The 14,378-nt window shown below is 35.3% G+C and overlaps 1 protein-coding gene across 5 annotated transcripts in view; it reads left to right on the top strand.

The window, feature by feature from the left end:
- Nucleotides 1-14,378, top strand: part of ZFYVE16 (zinc finger FYVE-type containing 16) — a 59,742-nt gene that overhangs the window by 30,118 nt on the left and 15,246 nt on the right. For 4 of the 5 annotated variants that reach the window (XR_004056348.1, XR_004056347.1, XM_010386013.2 and 1 more), the window contains exons 8-14: nt 827-949; nt 1,822-1,977; nt 2,835-3,059; nt 6,734-6,816; nt 7,512-7,616; nt 7,990-8,137; nt 10,477-10,557. Coding sequence is in view for 3 of the 5 variants with exons in the window: in XM_010386013.2 (XP_010384315.2) it covers nt 827-949; nt 1,822-1,977; nt 2,835-3,059; nt 6,734-6,816; nt 7,512-7,616; nt 7,990-8,137; nt 10,477-10,557 (921 nt within the window). In the remaining 2 variants the exon portion in view is untranslated. Of the gene's footprint in view, nt 1-826; nt 950-1,821; nt 1,978-2,834; nt 3,060-6,733; nt 6,817-7,282; nt 7,460-7,511; nt 7,617-7,989; nt 8,138-10,476; nt 10,558-14,378 lie in introns of those variants that run through there. The other variant, XM_010386015.2, reaches the window with a different exon arrangement.

The raw sequence follows: 14,378 nt of genomic DNA, 5'->3' as shown, positions 1-14,378 counted from the left end.
CTTGTTACATCTATGACTTGTAATGTGTTATTTAATCTCCTTGGGCCTCAGTTTCCTTCGTAAATAGAGAGAACCTAGATGATTTCTAAGGTCCTTTACAAGCAGGAGATTCTATGGCTAACCCCCACCCCAAAGTGATTTCTAGGATAGACACTTGTCACTCCAGGCATTATGTCACATGGCGGTTCTCTGTGTGATAGTGTAGGGGAATGAAGCTTTAGATCTCTGTTCTATCAGCAGGAGTCATTACATGAATCTAGCTGTAGTGGCAAAAATATAGTAAGCCCTGTTCTTCGTGCGCCATGCGTATCTTTCTATTGATTGTCAAGATTTTTTATTTTATTTTTATTTATTTTTTTGCTACCTGGTTACTGATATAGGCATATGGTAGCAAGTAGCTGACACAGGCGTGTGGTAGCAAGCAGCATATATAACATGGGTCTAGACTACTTTCACAGACTTGTAAATTTCAAAAATTATAAATGGAGTGCCTGCCAAACTGGAATCCACTTTATAAAAACGTTTGTCTTAAAACTTTAAACTTTAAAACCTTAAAAAGGTGCTAAAATTGTATACATTTGCTGTTTAATCAACATAGTATAAATATACTATATGCATTACAGTATTAATAACTTTACATGGAAAGAAAAGTAAAGATTACTATTTAACAGTTGTCTAGGTTGTTGACTGATTTTATGAAACATGTTTGCTTTTGTTTTTAAATTTGATCAGGCCACTAGTGGATTTATAAATTTGTTTTTTTCTCATTTGTAAGCATATTTAACAGGATATTTATCCTGATTAATATATTACTTTCATCATTTAGTGCCTGTAGTAGAAGAACATCCATCTCATGAGCAGATCATTTTGCTTCTTGAAGGTGAAGGCTTTCATCCTGTTACATTTGTCCTAAATGCAAATCTGCTCGTGAATGTCAAATTCGTATTTTGTAAGTAATAATTTATCCTTATTTCCTTAATTGGTAAGCAGGATTTCTCAATTAATTACATCTTCAGGTTAGATTTTGACTGGCAATGGTGAAAAATAAGCAGGATTGGATATTGGTTTTTCAGCCATATATGACTGTAAATAAATTTTGCAAATTTATGTTCAGTAGGACTTGAAACATGAGCTTACAGATTTGTATTAGCATCCCTCAGTCAATCTTAGGTTTAGGTCATGAGCTTATATAGCTGAGCTGTATTTTGATTCTCATGATACAATTGACTATATGTCCTGTGGCTTTTAGATAAATTGAAATTTAGTAACCGAAATAAGCAGCAATCCTGATTTAGTAGCAATAAAGACAGTTTTAAATAAGTGACATGTGACCTAACTAAAGAGTAAGGAAGTAATCCTTAATGATTAATAATCCTCACTACTCCATAATGCATCTATCAGCTTTTCATTCTATTTGAAACTAGATTCTTATCCACTACATTTCAGCATTTAGTGCATCTTTTATTTTAGTGTTATTTATTAATTGGCTCCCTATGATAATCCTTTTTCTTACTTTATATGAATCTTCTACAAATCAATTTAAGGTTTTCACAAGGAGAACTTTGGGAGCACAAGGAATTTGAAAAGTTATGGCTGGGTGCAGTGGCTCACGCTTGTAATCCTAGCACTTTGGGAGGCCAAGGTGGGTGGATCGCTTGAGGTCAGGAGTTCGAGACCAATTTGGCCAACATGGCAAAACCCTGTCTCTGCTTAAAAAAAAAAAAAAGAAAAGAAAAGAAAAGTTAAATGCAGAAACAATTGTTCTTAGTTTTTTGGTTAATAGAAGTTGACCTTAATAGTTATATTCTTTTATCATCTAAGATTCCTCAGACAAATATTGGTACTTTTCAACCAATGGATTGCATGGCTTAGGACAGGCAGAAATTATTATTCTATTGTTACGTTTGCCAAATGAAGATACTATTCCTAAGGACATCTTCAGACTATTTATCACCATATATAAGGATGCTCTAAAAGGTATGGCATTTTATTTTGAACTGTTCAGACTAGGGAATGGATAAATTAAAGGCATTTATGCTTTTGCCTGTGCTAGCTATACTAAAGAATTATTTCTTGAAGAGATTGATGATTTCTGAAAATAGCTTAATGATTATTTTGTCTTTTTAAAACTAACATTTTATGTGATTAGTGTCTATATGCAGATTTTTGTATTTAAAAAATGGAAATATATCCTTGATTATTATTATTATTATTATTATTTTTTGAGACAGTGTCTCCACCCAGGCTGGAGTGCAGTGGCACCATCTTGGCTCACTGCAACCTCTGCATCCCGGATTCAAGCGATTCTTCTGCCTTTGCCTCTCAAGTAGTTGGGATTACAGGCACTTGCCATCATGCCCAGCTAATTTCTGTATTTTTAGTAGAGGCAGGGTTTCACTATGCCGGCCAGGCTGGTCTAGAACTCCTGATCTCAAGTGACCCGCCTGCCTCAGTCTCCCAAAGTGCTGGGATTGCAGGCGTGAGCCACTGTGCCTGGCCTGCCTCCTTGATTTTTAAATGTATCTATGTAATTTCCTTACTGTCTGTACAAGACTAGGAGATTTGATAATTTTTCACATGACCATGCAGTAAGGAGAAAAACTGAAAGGTTGGAAACATTTTCGAGTTTTTGTTCATAATCCCCAATATCCAGGAATAACTGGGAGCTTTGTGTACAGAAGGTATTTAATAGATGCTTTTGCAAGAACAAAAATAAGAAAAAAAATCTGTAGTGTCTTAAGACAGTTTATGTTGGGACATTCAAACTTAGAACATTTCTTCAAAACAATAACAAAACAACTTAAAATCTTTTTACTAATGATTTTATTTTGCAGGAAAATACATAGAAAACTTGGACAGTATTACCTTTACTGAGACTTTTCTCAGTAGCAAGGATCACGGAGGATTCCTGTTTATTACACCTACTTTTCAGAAACTTGATGATCTCCCATTACCAAGTAATCCTTTTCTTTGTGGAATTCTTATCCAGAAGCTTGAGATTCCCTGGGCAAAGGTTTTTCCTATGCGTTTAATGTTGAGATTGGGTGCAGAATATAAAGGTAAGTTTTAGAGTAATAAGTTAAATTGCATATTTTCAAAGAATGTAAAGACTTTCAGGGAATCATTAACATCAATTTTAATGGATTAATGGATTAACTTTTATTTTGCTATGCTTTTAAAATTCTAAGATAACCCTCTTGTGCTACCAGGTTGGTCTAGATAACTGTGGTATATCTTCAAGTTTCTAGATGTTCATAAGTTATTTTGTTACCTAAAACTTTTCTTCTTAAATTTCAGAACAAAACAGAAAACTTTCACAGTACAGGTTGAGTATGCCATATCTGAAATGTATTGGATCAGTTTTTTGGATTTTGGACTTTTTTAGATTCTGGAATATTCACAGAATACATACCAGTTAAGCATCCCAAATTCAAAGTCTGAAATGCTCCAGTGAGCATTTCTTTTGAGCATCACGTTGGCATTTGAAAAAGCTATAGGCCGGGCAAGTGGCTTATGCCTATAATCCCAGCACTTTGGGAGGCCAAGGTGGGTGGATCACATGAGGTCAGGAGTTCGAGACCAGCCTGGCCAACATGGTGAAACCCTGCCTCTACTGAAAATACAAAAATTAGCTGGGTGAGGTGGCAGGTGCCTGTAATCCCAGCTACTTAGGAGGCTGAGGCAGGAGAATCACCTGAACCCAGGAGGCAGATTTGCAGTGAGCCTGAAATCGTGCCTTTGCATTCTAGCCAGGGTGACAGAGCAAGACTATGTCTCAAAAAAAAAAAAAAGAAGAAAAAGTTAACAGTTTAGAGCATTTTGGATTTTAGGTTTTTAAATTTGGGATGTTCAACATGTGTTAATTACTTTTGCTAAAATTTTCTTAAAAGTATCTACTGTTGGGAGTTTGTTATGTTGCCTGTGTATTAAGAAGGTAAATCATTGCCTCTCTCCATTTTTCTATATTATAAAGCCAAACATAAAGGATTTTTGGGTTGGCAGTGCTATTGTTTTCAGTTACTGACTATAATTAAAAGCTAACTATTTTTAGGGAAGGAAGTACTTAAAAATTGTGGTTATTTTTCTAAGCTTGATTATTCTTATTTTTATATTCTGATGTTTATCTCTCAAAGGTGATATAGCCTGTATCATTCATGTGTATGGGCATGTGTGTGTATTTACTTATCTACCCTTGACACAACTGGTGATTCTAAAGCTGCTGTGATGTTTATATATATGGTTGTTTCTGAGTTAGAATCATTTCTAGTGTTAAACTTTTTTTAATTCCCCCTGTATCTTTTATCTCTGACTTTTTAAAAGAAATATATTTATTGCATTTGAAGTACATCACGTCTAATTAACTTTTTAGACATTTGATTGTAATATAAGTTGGTAGGGATTTTCTTGGAGGAAAATTAAATGTTGAGAAGCTATAAAAGTGGTGATTACTGTTTCAGAATAGACAAATTGAAAAGAAGGGATAATCTATTTGGCAAATTTTATTAAATTGTGATTTTGGGGATGGGTGTTCCTTACCATTTAAGATTTACATGTGTGATGCCATTAACTTGTGGGAAAAGTAACAAAATTTAATTTGCATCTTAGGTTTTGTACTGTGTGAACCAAAGAGCTTAAGACATTTCACTTTAAGCCAAATGTTTCATCAATTCAGCCCAGTATTTTGCCTCTGATTTAATATTTTTTAATAGAAGATTAGGGGAATAAACTAGCTAATCAAATTATTATGGAACATGTCTGTAAGTATGGCCAGTATTTTTGCCAGTAGCACTTCTAGATAGTCTGGTTTTCTCACACTGAAGGTTGGAGAATCATGGAGCAATATGAAGGGCTTCTCATAAATCATAGGGATTGGAACTGCAAAGCTATGATAAGCTATTTAGAAGTAATGCGGGGAAATTGTCAGTTATATATAATTGCCTCAGCTGTTTTCTGAATTCTTTCTGTTCGACTAGATTTTACATAGACTGGCACTTTGATATTATTGGTGCCCGTGTCTTTTTAGATGTGAACTCTGTGTGTGTGTGTGTGTGTGTGTGTGTGTGTGTATTTTGTTACAGAGGTAACGTACATTTGAAAAAACTAATGTGAAAGTTAAAGTCCCAAGAATAAAGACTGAAAGTAACTGTCTCAAATTAGTAATTTTTAAATGCTTTTGAAAATATCTGTGGTTTTATGCTGAGATCACTGGTTTTGAATACCATTAAATGTTCAAATAGATGATTTATGAGGTCCCTTTGTGACTCAGATAGTATGTCATTCTAAGCTATAACCTGTTGACAACAGTGTTTTAAACAAAATTGCCTCTTCATATTGCAAAGGATGCCCCCTTATTCATATAGGGCAAAAAGTTAGCAGTTAATCATGTCCTTTATCATTTGTATGTCTTTTAACACTAATGTCTTGTATTTTTTTCTAATCTAGACCCACTGTCCTTCAAATAACTTAGTTGCCTTTTTAAAATTACAAAATATGTTTGTACTAGCAAGAATATGACTACTTTGACTTAAGTCTTTAAAGCAGCTTATGTTGGATATGTGGTGCTTCTTTAGAATTTTAAAGAAGTGTATTTGTGTAATAGGCATTAAAGAGTTTAGTTTGCTTAAGACCTAACTTGAGAACTGAAGGTTACAAATGTGTCTGTGTGTTATCACTATAGAAATAGTCTTGCCGTCTTTCCTTCAGAATCCCTGCTGTGTTGCCAGTAAGGTCTCTTTTCCTTTTTGGTGTCCAGTATTTATGGTGCTCTAAAGAAAGAACATAGTTAGGTAACCAACCTCGTGTCCCTTCCCTTTTTGTGCATTAGTTTCCCTGACTCTATCTGTATATTTCTTTTATCATGCTGAACCAAGAACTTTAAAAGTTTACTACCATTCATAAATTAGCACAATTGAATATTAATTATGAATGCCTTAAAAGTCTTTAGTTCTTTGTATTTATCTTTAAATTATCAGAAATTTGTAGAGTTCTAACCAGTTATCGTAATTTTCCACCCTCTATAATTTTGCAGAAACAAGATGTATAATGAAAAGATGAAATACTTTGGAATCAGACAAGCCTAGTTCCAAATCTGTTTCACCAATTATTAACTTAGTCATTAGGAACAAGTTGATTCATTTCTGTGTCTCAACTTTCTCATTTATGAAATAGTATAGACATACTCATTAGGTTGTTGTTGGATTTAAGTAAGATAACGTATGTATAGTTCCCAGTTCAATGTAGCATCTAGTAGATACATAGATACACAGTAAGTGTTAATATTATCTCTTGGCTGGGTGTGGTTGCTCATTCCTGTAATTCCAGCACTTTGGGAGGCCAAGGTGGGCAGATCACCTGAGGTCAGGAGTTTGAGACCAGCCTGGCCAATATGGTGAAACCCTGTCTCTACTAAAAATACAAAAATTAGCCAGGCATGGTGACATGCGCCTCTAATCCCAGCTACTTGGGAGGCTGAGGCAGGAGACTTGCTTGAATCCTGGAAGCGGAGGTTGCAATGAATCGAGATGGCACCGCTGCATTCCAGCTTGGGCACCAGAGTGAGACTTTGTCTCAAAAAAAAAAAAAAAAAAAAATTATCTCTCTCCCTTAAGAACTGATTGGGTGATATTTTTACATAATGTTTGTTTGTAGAATGAGAATTGAAGGTAATAAATTCAATAATTTGGGCTTTTTGTTGTTGTTGTTATAGTAACCAGTTTTCCTTTCTTATGTATAGCATATCCTGCTCCTCTAACAAGTATCAGAGGCCGAAAATCTCTTTTTGGAGAAATAGGACACACTATTATGAACTTACTTGTTGTGAGTAATTGAACTATTTTATTAGGTGTTTTTATACTGTTACTTTAAAACTTCATTTAGCAAAGTTTACACATTTATATTTTCCTACTTTAATTTGCCATGTTTGGTATAATGACCATTCATTTACAATAAATCCTAATTATTTTAACATATTAGTGCTCAATTTTTGATGAATTGCTTCTTTAGAACGTACTATCTCCTCATGTGTGTGTACCTGATTCTAATTGCCTTTTGATTCATTCTCCTGCAGTTCTTGGATGTTTAGGGTAATGTAATAACTCTATACAGACCTCTGAAAGTTGTTGAAACTTTTGTAAATGTATTAGTAAAGTCAGTCAGTCTTGTGATTTTGAGCAAATTATGGCCTTAGTTTTCTCGTTTATAATAGGAAGTGTTGGATTAGATGATACCTAAAGTTCCCTTCCACTTATACTTTTTGTAATTTTGTGTTTCCCTGTTACCATAGAAAAATATTTCAGTGGACTCACTTGTATTTATCCATGCATAGTTTGAAGACCTTTTCTGTTTTGGAAGTTCTGTAACTAGAAAGAGGAGATACCCTAAATACTACAAAATTTTTCCTGAGAATCATATTCTTTATTACTGTTGTGGAGAAGGATTTCTTAAAGAAGGATTTAATGGATGGAAAAATGCTCATGGTTAGTAGTTTATGGTAATGCGATTATTCTATGTAGGACCTTCGAAATTACCAGTATACCTTGCATAATATAGATCAACTATTGATTCATATGGAAATGGGAAAAAGCTGCATAAAAATACCACGGAAAAAGTACAGCGATGTAAGTATAATTGTTTTATTCAAATGACAATTATTGAACATTAGAGTTCCTTAGAATTGTGTCACATTAAATTTTTTGTTTTGCATTAGACTAATGTATTATGGCAACAAACATTGTTTTTGAAATTATAGAATTTGTTTGCTAGTAAATAATCTGTTTGATCATATTTTTTTCTCCTTACTGTTTTATTGAGGTGATTACTGTTCAACTAAAGTGATTTTATTTTAAAACATTTGTTTCTATCACATTCCCAGGGAGTTGTCCAGACCAAAGCTTGACAGTTATGAAGCTAGTCAGGAACATGGCTCTTAGAATAGTCATACAATGTTAAAAGTGTTTCTAAACAAATGTTGTTGTTTTTGTTTTTTTCCAGGTAATGAAAGTACTAAATTCTTCTAATGAGCATGTCATTAGCATTGGAGCTAGTTTCAGTACAGAAGCAGATTCTCATCTAGTGTGTATACAGAATGATGGAATTTATCAAACCCAGGCCAACAGTGCCACTGGCCATCCTAGAAAAGGTGAGCATCGTGGTTCCTAGTGCTAATTTACAAAACCACCTCAATTAATAGAATTCCTTTCAAGGGGGAAATATATGTATATTTACTTATTTGCTGAATTGTTGGTGATAAAACAGTATGCTTTGAAATTTTAGCTACACAACAGATTTTAAAATTGCTTCTAATTTTTGTTTTTCTCTTGGACTGCATGAGGCTTACAGACTTGGAAGACTGTATTCCTTTTGATATCTTTAGGTTTAGTATATCCCATAGGGTGGGAGTCTTTCTGTGAGTAATTTCTTTCTGAAATAAGGTATTTCTTTTCACATTTGTTCACTCTCTGCTCTGACTCCTCTTAGTTTGGGGAGCACAGGGTGATAAGGATAAGAATGATTTATAAAACATAACAAGCAGTATCTGTGAATGACATTACTCTCAGTTCTGGCTGAATGGCTTCAGTGATTGCTATGATTACCAAACCCTTGCAGTAGAAGGCCTAACAAATTGAAAGTCAAATGGAAGCATTTCATAAAATTAATACATTATTATAGGATAACATACTTAAAATAGTCTTGACATCCTGGCTGCTAACAAAATTTTTTCCTCTGCTTATAAAAGTAATATATACTTATTTGTAGTAAGCTTGGAAAATACATTTTGAAAAGTAGTAAAAGAGGCCGGGTGTGGTGGCTCACGCCTGTAATCCCAGCACTTTGGAAGGCTGAGGCAGGCGGATCACGAGGTCAGGAGATCGAGACCATCCTGGCTAATACAGTGAAACCCCGTCTCTATTAAAAATACAAAAAATTAGCTGGATGTGGCGGCACGCACTTGTAGTCCCAGCTACTCGGGAGGCTGAGGCGGAAGAATGGCGTGAACCCGGGAGGCGGAGCTTGCAGTGAGTCGAGATCATGCCACTGTACTCCAGTCTGGGTGACAGAGCGACAAAGCGAGACTCTATCTCAAGAAGAAACAAAAGTAGTAAAAGAGAAAAGTGCCAAGATATGGTCACTATTGACATTTTACTGTATATCCTTCTTATATTAACATATATGTTAAATAGATGATTTTATACTGGATAGTTATACTTTTATATTGTACTTTATCACTTAACATGATATTGGCATTTTTGTCACTAAAATTTAACAACTTTTTAATATTTATTTGTTGAATAGGTATATTTTTACGTGGTAAAATTTAAGTTATTAATATTTATAGTGAAAAATCTCCTTTCCTCCCTTGACCACCCAGCCATCCTCTTACTTTCCCTACAGGCAACCAAACCAATGTTATCAGTTCTTATATATCCTTTCAGAGACATTTTTGCTTTAATATATATTTAAGAAACACACACACACATCTATCTCTTTCTTCCACTTTTTTAGACAAGTCCTAATATTTGCTCCATTCTATACTTTGTTTTTTTGTTGTTGTTAACACACTTTGGAGATTATTCTATGTTTGTATATAAAGAGCTTTTATATTCTACAGAACTTTCCATTTTATATGTTGTATGTCATTTAACTGTCCCTTATTGATGGACATAAGTTGTTACCAATCCTTAGGGGCTATTTATAAAAACGCTATAGTGAATAGTTTTATACACATGCTGTTTTGTACACATTTGAACCTATCTGTAAGATAAATTCCTAGAAGTTGAATTGGTGTGTCAAAGGATACATTTACTTTTAATTTTAATAGAAAAATGCCAAGTTAGGGCTCCGTAAAGACTTCTGATTTGTGCTGTCACCAGTAGTGAATGTTTGATTTCCTACACCCTCAGTAATATAGGCACAAACATTTAAAACAGTATAATACTCCATCAATTGTTAATAAAAACATTAAATTATTTAATGAATTTATTAATTTATTAAATATAAATTAATTTATTTATTTATTATTTGAGACAGAGTCTTGCTCTGTCGCCCAGGCTGGAGTGCAGTGGTGCAATCTTGGCTCACTGGAACCTCCATCTCCTGGGTTCCAGCAGTTCTGCCTCAGCCTCCTGAGTGGCCGGGATTATAGGTGCCTGCCACCACTTCTGGCTAATTTTTGTGTTTTTAGTAGAGACGAGGTTTCACCGTGTTGGCCAGACTGGTCAGGTGATCCGCCCTTGACCTCAGGTGATCCGCCCTTTTTGGCCTCCCAAAGTGCTGGGATTGAGCCACCGCGTCCAGCCGCATTATTTTAATGTAATATTTTATCTTTTTTTGTTGTTTTTTTAATTAGTTTTCTAGTGTAAGTTGTGTGGGTATAACATGTATTGAGTACTTATGTGCATATCCACATTCTGCATTTAACAAATGTGTAACATAAAAATGAGCAGTTTAAAACAAATAATTGTTGTATTTCTTGATCAGTGACAGGTGCAAGTTTTGTGGTATTCAATGGAGCTCTAAAAACATCTTCAGGATTTCTTGCTAAGTCCAGCATAGTTGAAGGTATGAATTTCATTTTTAATGATGTTTTAATGTAGAGTAATTTTTCTGTAACCTTTTAAAAATATATTTGATATTTACACAAGAACATATGTAAGTTATAAAGCACAGTACCACAAACTTATGAAATCAACCAGCACAAGAAGTAGAAGACTTACCTCTCTCTTCTGCCTCTCCCCAGGAATTAGTGACTAGACTGAATACGGTGTTTATCATTCTCTTGCTTAATTGTTTTTTACTTTGTATATACATCTGCCTAAACAACATATTGTTTATGCTTATTTCAGAGATAAATAAAAGTGAAATCATTCTTCACATAGTTATGTGGAATTCCCTATTTTCATACAACATGAGTTTCTAAAATTTATGCATGTTATTTCTTAAAACTATAGCTTATTCATTTTAAATGCTATTAAATATTTTGTGAATGTATGACAATATATTCATCTCCTGATCATGAACTTCTGGGTTGTTTCTCTTCTAAGAATATATTCCAGAGTTTCTCTAAAATATATATGCAAGAGTGGAATTTATAGGCTAATAGATTAGTAAATGTTCACTTTACAAAGTATTGCTAAGTTGCTTTCCAAATTGGTTGTACTAATTTACATTACCATCAGAATATATAAAATTTATGATTGGTCTACATTTTCTCCAAACATGATATTATCAGACTGCTTAATTTGTGTCAATCCTGTAGGTGTCTCTGAATATAGTCAGTAATTAGCATATCCCTAATTACTAATAAGCAGAGCATCCTATTACATATTTATTGGACATGTTGCCTCTTCTGTGAAATGTCTGTTCATATCTTTTGCCCTTTTTTCTATTGGGCCTTTTCTATTTGCCTTTTTTCTATTGCATCTTTTTCTGACTGACTTGTAGTTACACAATTTTATGTATTTTATATTCCTCCTCTCCCATTTTTAGTGTCTTTTTAAATAGAAGTTCTTATTTTAATACAGTATAATTTATGACTCTTTTATGGCTAATGTTTTTTATTTAAGAAGTCTATCATATGGTTTTGAAAGATATTCTCCTATGTTGTCTTTGAAGATTTAAAGTTTTGCCTTTCATACTTAAGTCCCTAATTTATCTGGAATTTAATTTTGTGTGCTGTGTGAGGTAGAGAAATCCAGTGACTTTTTTTGTCATTTGAATAGGGGTTGATCCAGCATCAGATATTGAATTTTCCCTTTGCCCTAGTAATTGTTAATGCTATCTCTGTCACATAGCATGTTTTACTTGCACAATAGTCCGTTTCTGGGCTATATGTTCTTAGCTTTTGTTTTGTTTTAGTCCGTTTGCTTAACTCTACCAATTCCATACTATTTTATTATTATTGTAAACATTTTCAGTTTTGCTGTGAAAAAATCAAGCATGTATAAAAGCAAAAAAGGATAATATGATAACCATTAATGGAATCATCACCCACCTTTGACAATTATCAATTTGCAGCCAATACTACTTTATCCATACTCCTTACCTACTCTCCTCTCATTGTATTATTTTTATTATATCATTTCATTCACAAATAATATATATTTCTAAAAGAAAAAGTATTTTTTAAGAAACATAAGCACAAAACTACAGATTAGGCATTCCAAATCCAAAAATCTGAAATCTGAAATGCTTTAAAATCCTAAACTCTTTGAGTGCTGACATGACACTCTATAGAAGTGCTCAAAAATTGGAGCATTTCAGATTTCACATTTCAATTTCAGATGCTCAGCTGCCAAGTATATAATGCAAATATTCCAAAATCAAAAAAAAAAATCTGAAATCTGAAACACTTCTGGCCCTGTGCACTTCTGATAAGGGACACCTGTATTATCACACATAAATATTATATCAATAATTCCTGTATATCCAATCAGTAGTCACATTACCCCAATTTTCTCACTTAAAATGTTTGTTCAAATCAGTATCCAAATAAGATCCAGTCACTGCAAATAATTATGTCTACTCTTTTAATTATGAGTATTTTCAGGTTTTTTTGTGATTACTTCATCTTCATCAATTTGGGCTGCCATAACAAAATACAGCAGATTGAGTAATGTAAAAAACATGTATTTATTTTCTCACAATTCTAGAGGCTAGAAGTCCAAGATCAAGGTGCCAACAAGGTTGGTTTCTGGTAAGGCTTGTCTCCTTGGCTTGTGGGTGGCTGTGTCCTTACATGGCCTTTTCTCTGTGTGCACTCTCAGAGCTCCAGTATCTCTTCTTCTTATAAGAACACTAGTCCTAGGCTGGGTATGGTGGGTCATGCCTGTGATCCCAGCACTTTGGGAGGCTGAGGCAGGTGGATCTTTTGAGGTCAGGCGTTTGAGCCTGGCCACCATGGTGAAACCCCATCTCTACTAAAAATACAAAAATTAGTTGGGCATAGTGGTGGGTGCCTGTGATCCCAGCTACTTGGGAGGGCGAGGCAGGAGAATCATGTGAACCTGGGAGGCAGAGGTTGCAGTGAGCCAAGATCATGCCATTGCACTCTAGCCTGGGTGACAGAGTGAGAGACTGTCTCAAGAAACAAAACAAAACAAAACAAAAACACAAAAAAACACCAGTCCTTTCAGATTAAGGCCTCACCTTTATGACTTCATTTAGCTTTAATTACCTCCTTAAAGGCCCAACTCCAAATACAGTTACATTTAGGGGTTAGGGCTTCAACATATGAGTTCTGGGGGAATACAATTCTGTCCATACATTTAGATTTTCTAATTCTTTTTTAATCAGTTGTGGTCATATGTGGCTTTCTAAGTGTATTAGTCCGTTTTCACACTGCTATAAAGAACTGCCTGAGACTGGGTAATTTACAAAGGAAGGAGGTTTAATTGGCTCACAGTTCAGTGTGGCTGGGGAGGCTTCAGGAAACTTACAGTCGTGGTGGAAGTGGAAGGGGAAGCAAGGCACCTTCTTCACAAGGCAGCAGAAAGGAGAAGTGCTGAGTTAAGGGGAAGAGCCCCTTATAAAACCATCAGATCTTGTGAGAACTCACTTGCTATCATTAGAACAGCATGGGGGAAACTGCCCCCATGATCCAGTTACCTCCATCTGGTCTCTCCCTTGACATGTGGGCATTAATGGGGATTACAATTCAAAATGAGATTTGGGTAGGGACACAAGGCCTAACTATATCATTCTTCCCCTGGCACCTCCCAAATCTCACGTCCTCACATTTCAAGACACAAACATGTCTTTGCAACAGACTCCCAAAGTGTTAACACATTCCAGCATTAACCCAAAAGTCCAAGTCCAAAGTCTCATCTGAGAGAAGGCAAGTCCCTTCTGCCTATGAGCTTGTAAAATCAAAAGCAAGTTAGTTACTTCCCAGATACATTTGGGGTACAGGCATTGGGTAAATACACCTGTTCCAAATGTGAGAAATTGGCCAAAATGAAGGCGCTACAGGCCCCGTGCAAGTCTGAAATCCAGCAGGGCAGTCAAATCTTACACCTCTAAAATGATCTCCTTTGACTCCCATGTCTCACATCCAGGTCATGCTGATGTAAAAGGTGGGCTTCTACAGCCTTGGGCAGCTCTGGCCCTGTGGCTTTGCAGGGTACAGCCTCTCACAGCTGTTTTCATGTGCTGGCGTTGAGTATCTGGCACTTTTCCAAGCACACAGTACGAGCTGTTGGTGGATCTACCATTCTGGGGTCTGGAGGATGGTAACCCTCTTCTCACAGTTCCACTAGGCAGTGCCCCAGTGGGGACCCTCTGTGGGTGCTCCAACTCCACATTTCCCTTCTACACTGCCCTAGCAGAGGTTCTCCATGAGAGCTCCACCCCTGCAGCAAACTTCTGCCTGGACCTCCAGGCAT

The sequence above is a fragment of the Rhinopithecus roxellana genome, chromosome 3, assembly GCF_007565055.1.
Source record: "Rhinopithecus roxellana isolate Shanxi Qingling chromosome 3, ASM756505v1, whole genome shotgun sequence".
Lineage (NCBI taxonomy): Eukaryota > Metazoa > Chordata > Mammalia > Primates > Cercopithecidae > Rhinopithecus > Rhinopithecus roxellana.
Note: the sequence above shows the minus strand (reverse complement) of the source record. Positions and strands in the feature narration are given on the sequence as shown.